Here is a 12,301-nt window from a genome sequence, read left to right on the forward strand (position 1 = left end):
GATTCGTTTAAGAATTTCCATGTGTTAACTTTGAGTTATTCCCACCAATTCACTGCTGTGAACCTTTAAAATTGAGTTTCAATTTAAAAACAAAAACTGTCAGCGTCTCTGTGGACTGCAGAGCTTGGCTGTTTGGGTGTCTAGACTTGCAAAATGGAAACCTTAGCTTGAAGTTTGGAGCTTAGAGATTCATCCTAAGCCTGTGACTTGGAGATGTAAGAAAAGCTGCACACAGCTTGGCTTGCAGGATGTTTCAGGGATCAGCGTCATGAGAAAGCCCAGGCAGACGGGTTGGTGAGGAGACGTTCATGGCAGGTGTCTGCCTGGTTTCTGCAAAGCTACTGACAACAGTGGGAAGACAGGCGCCGGGGACAAGCTGATTTTTGGAACTGGGACGCGTTTGGCAGTTAGGCCCAGTAAGTTTGAGATCTTTGTGTCTTTTCCTATTATTTGCTCTAGCCTGATGTTCCAGTTGCCCTCCTTTAGATTCCAAGTAAACAAACCATAGTGTCTTTTGTGCCCTTTTTGATATTCACGGCTAAGGGGCTCTGTTCTTCCCATCCTCCCCTCCAAGCCAGGAGAGTCTATGGCCAGATCAATACTCATGAAGAGGCAGACAGCAATGCCGTTGGTAGCTGTGTCAAGCCATTCCCAGTCCTTATCCCTGGGCCCCTTTACCTGCTTTTGTGTCTCAAGCATTTATACAGCATAAGGGACAGGAAGCAATGAACAGTAGTGCTGGCCAGGGCTGTAAGCAGTCCTGGTGTTTGTGGGCTTCAGAACAGCTGTGGATGTTCTAGGAGGTTTGGGGCATGAGTTTCTAGCAGAGAGGTTTTGGTTTGTTTTCTTTATTTTTTGAAATACAGTCTCACTATGTCACCCTCAGTAGAGTACCTTGGCATCACAGCTCACAGCAACCTCAAACTCTTGGGCTGAAGCGATTTCCGTGCCTCAGCCTCCCAAGTAGCTGGATCTACAGTTGCCCGCCACAATGCCAGGCTATTTTTTGTTGTTGCAGATGTCATGGTTGTTTAGCTGGCCCTGACTGGGTTCAAACCCACCAGCCTCAGTGCATGTGGCTGGTGCCCTAATAACTCTGCTACAGGTGCTGAGCCATAGCACAGAGGTTTATGTAAAAGCTTGGCCCAGTGTGTGAATACAGGAGCAGGTGCCGGGCGACTTACCTTCGGGAGAGGGACCCAGCTGATCGTCCAGACCTGTAAGTGCTACTGCCAGGAGGTGGGGGTCTAAATGCAGCCCCCCTGGGAATCTCCAAACCCTGCTCCTGAACCTCTGGCACCAATGTCATTGTTGGCACTGTCCTAAACACAAGGAGGTTTTGAGCCACGTGGAGGAAGGTGATAGAGTCTGTGCTGGGGAGGAGTCCCGAGATCTGCCCTTTTGCTGCTACTCCTGTATTTGACCACAATTCCGTTATTGGAAATTCTGGGCTCCAGTAGCAAAGTTTACAAGCTTAGGACTGAGCCAAGAACACATGCAGGCCACTTCTCTGGCAGCACCTTTACGATGAAAATTACTCTCATAGGAAATGTGGAGATGTCTGTGTAGACAGGGGTTGGCCATTTCTCCCCTTCTGTCTCCATGCCCTTTTCTCTGCCTGGCTTAAGGACCTGAAATTAGAACAGTTATTAATCATTTGATTTCTCAGTCCCATCACTCATCCAGTGTGACAAGAGGAATCCATTAACATAAACCCACAAAGTGAAAGGAGAAAGAGTTCAATTCTTAATGGCGTCAGAGTTGAACTTGACAACTCCTCAGCCTTAATTAACTAGCCCCATGATCAACTGAGGTCAGAGAAGGCAACTAGCAGGTTGCATTAGCCAAGCCTTGCTGCACTCAGAGGAGTTAATACTGCAGAGTTTGGGAAATTGTAGTGGATGCCCAGGGCTTGCCCTGGCTGCCTGGCAGGGGAGAGGTCATGGGGACAGCGCTGAGTGAGGGAGCCGAGGCCAGATAGCAAGGCAAGCAGCAGGTTTCTGCTATCTCAGCGTCAGCACTGGCAGTGCCAGGAAACTTGCTTTGGGGACGAGACTTCAGATGACCCTTGGTGGGTAATAGGAACCGTGAGAAACCTGTGTGTTCCTTTAAAACAGGGAATGCTATGGAGGGGGACATCCTGTTGGATGCAGCCCTTCCTTCCTCCCGGTGGAGGTGATCTCACTGAGGATACCGCAGTCAGTCAGGACTGCGCTATTTTTATTTCTATTGCTGAGGTTTCCTCTCCACCTGTGAAAACAGACTTCTCTCTGTTCCAGGCTTCCTCAGTCTTCTTACCCCCTGTGTTTCCTTTGGAACAGTGGTTTGGGAATTACCTTATCCTCAGGACTCTGTCACTGTGGACAACCAGGTGAAAAAGGCTCAAATAGAGAGGAGAGAGTCCTGCTTACTCTGGTAACGTCTAGGGAGTGCTGTGTGTAAGGGGGAGGGAGTGGGCTAGGATGACCTTCTAGTGACTGTTTTACAGAGACTCCGAGGAAACTTGCATCCTACACCCTCAACTTGTTAGGCCCTCAGTGACGTGAAAGCAAAACCTTGACCTTCTGAGAACATAATCAAATGCCACCCCCTCCCCCAAAGCACTGCCACACTTTGTTATTTGTAATTATGAAATGACTATATGATAATTCATATGAAGTTATATAGGTAAGTTTGATATTTCGAACCCAAGAAAGATGCAAACAAACTCTAGTCGTTCTGGAGCACGTCATCAGTAGCTCCTTACACATAGCAGTCCCTGAAGACAAACAGTATGCCTGGGCAGGATTTGTTTGCAGTGTTGGTTTATACATCGCACAGAGACCGGTTTGAAAGCTGATTATGTCTCATATTGCCAATTTGGGGTATACATTGTGCTCAGTGCACTGAAAAGCATAACAAAACGGCCCATTCCTGTAGGAAAAGGAGCCTGAGACTGTGTATGGTGTGGTGTTTGATGGTGCCTCTTCCCCTGGTCCCCGCCATGCTGGGAGCTGCCTGCAAGGTGGCCCCAGGAGGTTTTTGTAAAAGCATGCATTGCTGTGACAATAACAATGCCCTGTACTTTGGAGCAGGGACCAGACTGACAGTAAAACCAAGTAAGTTGGGGGCATGGATGGGTTCTGAGAGCTGACCTGAGGGAATGGAGGTGCTGTTCTGTGCAGTTTCAGTGGGATTATGGCACTACCACTTCCCACAGGACCCTGTACCTGGTTTCTTTGTCCTGAGCCCCTGAGCTGGTTAGAAGTCTATTAGTTGATGATTTCTGGCAATGCTAAGGATTAGACTAAGAAGAAGTAGAAGATTTCACTGGCGTCGTCATTGACGCTGCACATATATTAATGTAAGTGCTGAAGATAATACAGAAAATCTATATTTGATGATAAAAAGACCTAACAACTCAGAAATCAAGTTTCTTGATTAAGAATTCCTGCACTCTGAGGGGAATGCAATCAGCTCTTCAGTTTTTTGTTTTTTGTTTTTTTAATTTGGTGAGGTTTTTATGATTCTTTTTAAGAATCATGGCTGTGAAAGGGGCACGGTGCTCCTGGTCCCCAAACAACCCTCTCTGACCCCAGTGTTGACCTCCTGTGCCAGGTGGCGTGGCTCTGCCCGACCTGGCTATTGTTCCCATGTGTTTCTGTCATTAGCATCTGTCAGAACCCAGTGTTCTGAGGACAAAACTGGGGATTTAAGATCAAACTCAGATCTGTCTGCACAGCCAGTCGTTAGGTTTAGAGAAATGCCCTAACCTCTCCCAGGAGCTGAGAACTGAGGCTGCAGGATAGTAAGACTTCTGCTCCCTTCACTCCTTCCCACCTGCTGGTTATTGTAAGGCCTCATATGGCTGTGTGAATTATGGAGGAACCCAAGGAAAGCTCATCTTTGGAAAAGGCACTAAACTCTCTGTTAAACCAAGTAAGTGTTGGGGATTCAAAGACTACATCGCTGAGTGCAATTAAAGTACAACCCAGAGTGAGTGAGATGAAACTTACCAACCCCTTTCTCTGTGACATCTTCCCCCCTTCACCCATGAACCCCACAGAATTGCTCCTAGTCCATGCCCTCCACCTCAGTCCAGACCAGTACCTGCTCTACTGGACATAGGAAAACTCCAGGCTTCATCACATGTAACAGGGCTCCTCGCTGGGATGGCTGTGCTCAATAGTGACCACCCAAATCACTGTAGGGAACCGTGACCTCTCAGCAATGGTTTCATGGAAGAAGCAAGCCTTTCTTGCACCATGAAGGCCCCTGGATAGTCTGTGTGATTGTCACACGATTGGGTTTCAGACATTAGCTTTAACAGGGGGTCATAGGAGGAGGAAGCACAGGATGGCTACTGCGAAGGGTTTTTTGTTTAGGGAGAATGCACTGTGGAACTCAAACTCCGGGTATACACTCAACTTCGGCAAAGGCACCTCGCTGTTGGTCACGCCCTGTGAGTTCTTCTGGTTAACTAATTATCCTTTCTGGAAAGAAATCCAATGAGGCCTGTTGAAACACAGCTGAATTTAATTGCTTTATTTAGCGTGCATTTGTTAACTATGTCCCATGTGTGAGCAAGATATTAATACATGTTTCCCGGGAGGCTGGATTTAGTTATCAGGTCTAAGGGCAGTTTTTTGATAAATTGTACTAATACTGCAATCAGTGTTTCTCTAAGGTCCACAAAGCACGTTGCGGCTTTGGGAAAGAGGAAGAGATAAGAAAAGCTTTGTGATAGAGACAGAAATAAACCAATGAAAAGGGAGGCCACCAAAGCGGCAGTGTGTGGCCAAGGAAGCGTGTCCTTAACAGATACGTGATGAGGACCCAGTTGGGTTTGTGCCTGTGGCATCCGATAGAATTGGAAAATAAGGACTGAGGACTCTGGGGAGGGAGAATTGCAGGAGGTCTGAGCTTCTCATGGCTTTTGTCCTCTGCAAGAATAGCAGAACAATAGCCTGTCTCTGGAGGGAGGACTGCCCTTGGTATGTCATGTCAATGGGTCTATTTCTCTTTCGACAGATGGCTTCTTCACACGGGATGCTAAGCTGTTCCCCCACGCAGCCGTCACCCCTTCACCTAGGCTGGCTGTGTGGACCCCAGGGGAAAAGCAAAGAATCCCAGTGCCGTGGAAGGCCTCCCCCCAAGACTGAATTATCTGTAATAAAGTAGAATGTTTATCCAAGTTGTGAAGTTGTCAGGCAATAGAGCTGGATTATAGGAAGCAATATTGAAATTTTACTGGCTATTTCCACACTCCCAGAGTGCAGTGTTTTTGTTATTTGTTTATTTTGTTTTTCTGTTAGAATTGCAGAAACAGAGGGGTTTTCCTTGCAGGCAGACTATTTGCAGAAACATCTCCCCTCTCACATTTCAGTAGTCTTTCCTCAACAGTCCTCTGTGCCTGAACCATGTGTGAAAATAAGGTAATGGGGCCGATCTGCTAACAAATAGTTTATACATTTGCATGGCCCCATCAAAGCACCCAGCTGGAAGTGGCTCACCTCCGCTGTTGAAACTGCCTTCAAAGGCCACAGCACCTTCTTTAGTATCATCCATGATGGGTTTATCTGTTGAAGGTAAATTTTGCTTTCATTAATAATGAAAAGCTTTCCAGAACCAAGACTTGCAAATAGAGGAGGGGACTGTTGGTACTGTTTCAGATCCAAAATGATGTATAACTATAAAACGGTGTCATCAGTTTGTGTGGTTCATAAACTGTCAGAGAAAATCCTAAAGAAAATACTTCAAAGGATTCAACAATCATTCAATTGTTAACTCCTTACATTTGCTAAATCAACCTCTTTAGTTAATAAATACACTTAAGTAAAAATAACATCAGCTTGCAAAAGTTTTGCAAACTCAGACCCAGTAGAAACAGTGAAGACTTTCTCTAGGGACTGAGGTAGAATCCCAAGTAAATTCCTTTTAGAAAAACATGAGGTCAAGGGCTTCCGATGGCCAAAGTGCATGTGATGCCCTACTCATGGATGGAGAGGAAAGCTGCTTCAGGAAATGGTAACCTGACACTGGTTTATGTAGAGACACATAATACTGTGACTACCTCAGGAAACTACAAATACGTCTTTGGCACAGGCACCAGGCTGAAGGTTGTAGCAAGTGAGTATTACAGGCAAGATAGACTTCATGTTAAAAGTGGTTAGTGGTCATGTCTGAGGGGCAGGGGAAGGTAGAATAAAGGAGGTGCCTGTTACTAAGTAGGGAAGCTAAAATTACTGCTGTCTAAAGTGGCAATTCTGGATCCCTCTGCCATGGACAGGAGGGGTAAAGGAGCACACTGAGGCTTCCCACAGAGGACTGACCACCAACTTTATAAGAATTGTATCAATCATTAGAAAAATATTTATGACTGGAAGACCTTGAGAGACTCCCGTAAACACAATAGGAATTCTGTGTTCTTTATTCTCTTAGTTGAAAATTGGCATTCTTATTTCACATCTGTCACTTGCTTTTCCCCTCCTGTTTCTCTCTCCCTGTCTAACTCAGTGCTTCACCTGGGCATTCATATTTTGAGAAACTATCTCAAGGGAAAACCATGCCCAGATCCTAGCCTCTCAACGCTCTCTAGAATCTGGCTCCTTTCTGTTCTCTAAATTTCGTCCCAGCTATTCCCTTTTATGACTGCTGTGCTCCAGGTGAACTAGGCATCTGCTTGCCCTGAATGCTTACACGTACCCACACCTGCTCCCTGGGTCCACACAGCAGATATCCCGGACCCACCCCTGAAAACAGGCTGGCACAGGTGAAACAGGTCAGTTTTCACAGTCTCTGAGCCTAGAAACCCAGCACAGGTGTCACCAGGCAATTTCATAGGGAGAGCTTGAGGAATTCTATCATTTTTTTAATTAAGGAGTCCAGAATAAGAGATGCAGGAGACATATAGCGAAGTCAGGAGAGGGATGGCTTCTGTAATAGGTATGGGAAGGAGGGATGTGTCCCTGGGAAGGCATTCCCTGGAGCAGAAAGAACACTGACGTAATCCAGGTGAGAAGTTTCTGGGCTGCACGTTTCTGGGGTTCCCTGCAGAGTGGTCACTTCCTAATGTGGATTGTTAAGTTCCTGGTCCTCAAGGTGGCCAGTGGGGAGGAAGTGGAAGAGATCGTGCTGGGACACTCGGTGGTCATGCCTGTGGAGTCTCTGACTTGGATTTTCTATCAAATTACTCAAAATTGAGAGAAGCTCAAATGGATCACATAGAAAGGATGGGAGAAGCTACCTTCTTAGTCATAAAACATTGTTTCCGGTTGGTCCTTGAGCTGTGTTATCTCCTGGGAAGGGGACAGTGAGAGTGGAAAAATCTCTCCTAGAACAAGGTTAGAAAGTGGTAAAAAGTTATTTTCCTGCTGACTGTCTAAGCAGGGGATGAAAAGAGAGTCCAGCATGAATTCCAGGGCAGACCATTGCATGGGAATGTCTCTAGCTGTTGGAATGAAAAGGCTGTGTATCCCCTCGGATGTTCCAGAGCTGACCTGGGTCAGAGGTGCCGGGCTCCCGCACCCTCAGGTGTGGATCCACATGCCAATACCACTTGCCAGGTGGGTGGTGATGGCTGCCTCTACCCCTCCTACAGTGATGAGTCTCTCTGACTGCTTTGGCTTTGGTGCCATGGACATAAACTTTTTCCTACTTTGTCCAAATGACAGATATGATTTTCAGAACCCTGGAGAATTGATATCCAAAACACCAGAGGATATGCTAGGATTTGGGCCGTCAGTATTCTGGGCCTGTGCAGGAAAATTCTTTCTTTAGAACATTTAGAAAGAATATCCTTTATTTATTCAACATGGAAACAGTCCTAAAATCCAAACTGGTACTAGGATTCTGTGCCAGGTTATTACTGTGACAATTACTTAATATTCTCTGTGCTCACGATATCACTCCTTCCAGAGGATCTTTAGGGAAAACGTAGTTCAGTTTCTAGGAGGTTTTTGCTGAGCTGAAGATCACTGTGTGAATAATAATGCAGGCAACGTGCTCACATTTGGAGGGGGAACAAGGTTAATGGTCAAACCCCGTGAGTATCTCTCCTGAATCCATAATGAATGCTCTAATTTCAAAAGGAAACCGTAGCACTGAGCTCAGTTTTCTGTTTTCTCTGCTAGATTCTATTTCTTATGTTAATTCTAACCATTAATTCTACTGATTTGTATGGTGTTAACATGTATACATGGCATATGCACGTGTGAAAATGGGCACATATGTAATTGCCTGCACAAGAACAAATGCTCTGGGAAAACGGGTTCCTTGTCCTTTTTGTCTTAACCATTCGGGTCAGGAAGTCTGACTATGTTAGACACAGGGTGGCTGAGCGCTGGAGTGGGAAAATCCTTCTCCGGCAGCTTTGTCCAGATTACACCACTCCTTGGCTAGTCAGGAGGCAGCTTGGTCTGGAAGTAGAGGGATGAACTATTTAACCTCGGAAGAGCCAGGCCATGCTGTGAATTGACCACCATAATAAACAGTCTTCTCCATCGCCTCTTTGGCTGGAGTCTCAGCTGGAGGAGCATACCAGCCGGATTTGGGGATTGAAAGGGATTTCCTGATACACATTGGCCTGGTCGGTTTCTGTTAAGCTTTCTATGACTGTGTAATGTTGGCAACAAGCTGATTTGGGGATTGGGGACAAGTCTGGCGGTAAATCCAAGTGAGTCTTCATGTTAACTCTCTCAAAACTGTCTGTGCAGTTTGAATGTCTCAGAAACAGCCTCCTTCCTTTTTTAGCCTTGAAAATGTCTCGTTGTGGCCAGTGTTTTGTCCTGTTCACCAGAGCTGAACCCTGTCTACCCTGTCAATCAAAGTAAGTAGGTAGAAGAATCCAGAAGCGCATGGTCAGCAGGCAGTGGGAGCATTAGGCTATTTTCTTGCAGAGCAGACAGCATAGCCCATTCTGAAAAAGGCTGTCAAGGAATGTTGAATGCTAGGAATTTTGAACTTTGCTACTAAGCCAAAATGCTAGTTTGGTCAGAACGTGCAGCCTGTTTTATTATTTCTTTCTGTTTTTTGTATTTGGGGATTTTTTGAGATGGAATTTCACTCTGTCACCCTGGGTAGAGTGTGTGGCATCCTAGCTCACAGCAACCTCATACCTGGGTTTCAAGCCTCAGAATTCCAAGGAGCTAGGACTAGAAGCGTCCATGATGCCTCACTAGTTTTTTTCTATTTTTAGTAGAGATGAGGTCTAACTCTTGTTCAGGCTGGTCTCAGACTCCTGAGCTCAGGCAGTCTTCCCACCTCAGCCTGCCAAAGTGCTGGGATTACAGGCGTGAGTCACCACGCCTGACCTCATGACCTCTTTAGTCCATCCTGCGCCAGCCTCACCACAAGCGGTTGGGAAGCACTGTCTCTCCCTAACCAAAGATGAGTCAAAAGCTATTGGAAACTCTTCGGGTCTCAGGGCCATCCCGCGGCAATGCTAAAGGACACTGGCCCACCACAGATTATCTAGAATGACACAAACTGGCCGTATAACTTATGTATCTCTCAGTTCTCATTGGCTTAGAGCCTTATTGTGGATTTGCTAGCAGAAACAATAATTCTCACCCTAATTCTCACCTTCCCAGGGAAGTTATCCTAAAAATCCTCAGGAACATCTTCAAGACCACCTACCTTATTCAAACTTTTGCTATAGAAACTAAATTGTATTCCTAGCAATGTCTGCCGTAGCCTTGGCTGGGCTAGAGCTGGGTCAGTGCTGGCCGCCAGGCTTGGCAAGGCTAGAGGAAGGGAGCAGAGCCTACAGCAGAGCCCAGGGGCTCTGGGAAAGGCACCTTTGATAGGAGCACAAATGAATTTCTACAGAGCTTCCATGTGCTACCCTGATAAGACTCTCCAGGGAGAAGGTCACCCTTGCCTTTGCAGCTCTAATTGTAAGATGTGTAGTAAAAAAGAATGGGAAATGGTGATTACAGTGCCAAAAGGAAGAGAGAGTATAAAAACAGGGCCAATTTTATGTTAAGTTTATAACATGTTAAGCCTTTCAGAAGAACTACCTTAGAATGTATTCTTTAGGGTCAATGAGCTATTTTGGCAGTGGTTGTAGTATCACTAGTGTCACACGTCAAAGGACAACCTAAAATGGGGGGGAAAGGCTAATAAAAGGTATAGCATAGTGATCAAGAATGTGCATCTTGGAATCAGACTCTTCCTAACTCTGCCATGTACCAGCCATGTGACCTTGAACAGGTTACTTAATCTCTTATGCTTCATTTTTCTCATCTGTAATGACCAGTTCTCCCATCCCAGCTCACTGAGATGTTCTGGGCATTAAAAGAGTTAACACCCATAGTAAGTCTTCCATAAATATGTTTTTATTATTACTTGATCAGGTTGCTGGAGAGAAGGAAGGAAAAATAGACATGATCCCCATTTACTGTTTTTGTAAAGTGCAGCATTAGAGTGTGACTCAAACAACGGGAAAACTAACCTTTGGGCAAGGGACAACTTTACAAGTAAAACCAGGTAGGACTGAAAGTTCCCACGTTAGCGATGAATGTCTACTATGTTCGTTTTGGGGGGTTTTTTGGTTTTTTTTATTAATCTCCTCTGCCTTTTCAATTTCCAACCAAAGTCTCTTATTTTTAGATTTATTTTCCTTTTATAAAAGTAAGTAGAAGGTGTGGAAAGTCTGGCTAATATGGTCTTTCTAACCCATCTGGTTTCAGCTAGTGGCAAAAATAGTGACAAATATAGCTCTTTAGGCTTAAAAAAAAAGAACTGCAAGCCTTGAGATGTGTTCGGTCCGGAATTTCTAGGCTAAGGCTGAAAGAATGGAAGTTTGGCTGACTTGGGAGAAATAAAAACATCAAATATGGGCGGCTCACAAAGAGGAAAGGTGATTTCACATAATAGTACGGTAAAGTAGAAGCCCCCCGTGAACACTAGAATTCTTCAAACGTTGCTTTCCAGGGAGAGAATGGGTAGCATGCCATGGCAAGCTTTTGTATGGGAAAAAGAAAAATTAGAGAGAGAAAGGAGACTATGGGTTATTTGGATTTTTTGTTAGGAACCTTTTATAGGATGGTTTTTAAAAGGTTACCAGCAAACAGGAGTCCAAATGTGTAAAACTTCACAGAGGAAGAAGAAGAAGTTAGCAGAGGAGGAAAGTGTTTTTATACTGGGCAGAAACACTGTGTCAACTTCTGGGCTAAGCAACCTCGTCTTTGGGACTGGAACAAGACTCACCATTATTCCCCGTAAGTCCTTTGGCACTTGAGAAAAAGCTCTTAATCTGTAATGACCAGCTCTCGCATCCCAGACACCTAATGAATTTCTAAATGAGCTTCCATATGTGAACCTGATAAGCCTCTCCAGGGAGAAGGTCACCCCTACCTTTGCAGCTCTAAACGTTAAGGCGTGTTGTAAGAACACGGGGGAAGTATCAATTGCAGTGCAAAAAATGAAGAGAGTGGCTATAAATATTGGCCCCGTTTTCAGGTTGTGTTTATGAAATGTAAGCCTTTCAGAGGCACTATCTCGGGCCACATTTATTAGCTTGTGTCTATACAGCACAACAGTCCAGTTAATTTGATTAATGAGGGCAGCTGATCCGGATATTTAGCCACTTCCTGGAGAAAACTTCTTTGTGCTCAAAATTGCTTAAATTGACTGTCACATTACCTAAATAATTGCCAAATCTGTTTCACTTTGTGCTGTATAGACTCAACCTAATAAAAACAAATGCTGGTGCGTTTTTCCCCCAGTCTGTCTCCACTTCACGCAGAAAGTTTTCCTTCGACAACACAGTATCCCTTCACACAAAGAAAAGGTTCCCCAGCAAGCCATTTGACTTATTGCCGCTGCTGTTTTGCATTTATATGACTCCTTTCCTTGGAAGAGATTAAGACACTTTATAGGACTTATTAGCTAAACAGATTGACAGCCTAATTGGGAAGAGAGAAACAGATTCTGAGTATCTTTTTCTGTCTGCAGTTCCTACCCCCTCGCGGAGAACATTTGGTCAGATAGCCCTTGAAGACAGCAAACAGGGAGGTGGTCTCCTTTTGTGGTGTGGGGTCTTCTCAGCTGCATGTAAGAGGTTGTCACAGGAGCTAAAACTAAGAGCTACTAACTAGGTCAGAGCAACTGACAGAGCCAGAGGAATGTCTTCCCCCAGAACTCGCGTGTACTCACAAAGCAGAGTGTGACTCATCTTGACAGAAGCTGCTAGGACGTGTCTACTCTTCTTGCCTCTGTTTTCAGCCCCTTCCCGTCTCTGGCCTATCTCTTCCATCTCCAACTCCAGCATCTAACGCCTTGCTCTGTCCTTTGGTCCTTTGAATTCCTGGCTGCTGCT

At 45.2% G+C, this 12,301-nt stretch overlaps 1 protein-coding gene across 1 annotated transcript in view; it reads left to right on the forward strand.

The window, feature by feature from the left end:
• LOC100954674 overlaps window positions 1-12,301 on the forward strand; it is a 235,000-nt gene that overhangs the window by 178,235 nt on the left and 44,464 nt on the right. Inside the window, exon 3 of the mRNA XM_012812847.2 lies at window positions 3,837-3,918. Coding sequence (XP_012668301.1) covers window positions 3,837-3,918 — 82 coding nt within the window. The remainder of the gene's footprint in view (window positions 1-3,836; window positions 3,919-12,301) is intronic.

This window comes from Otolemur garnettii, unplaced genomic scaffold (assembly GCF_000181295.1).
Source record: "Otolemur garnettii isolate 467f Iridium unplaced genomic scaffold, OtoGar3 scaffold00225, whole genome shotgun sequence".
NCBI lineage: Eukaryota > Metazoa > Chordata > Mammalia > Primates > Galagidae > Otolemur > Otolemur garnettii.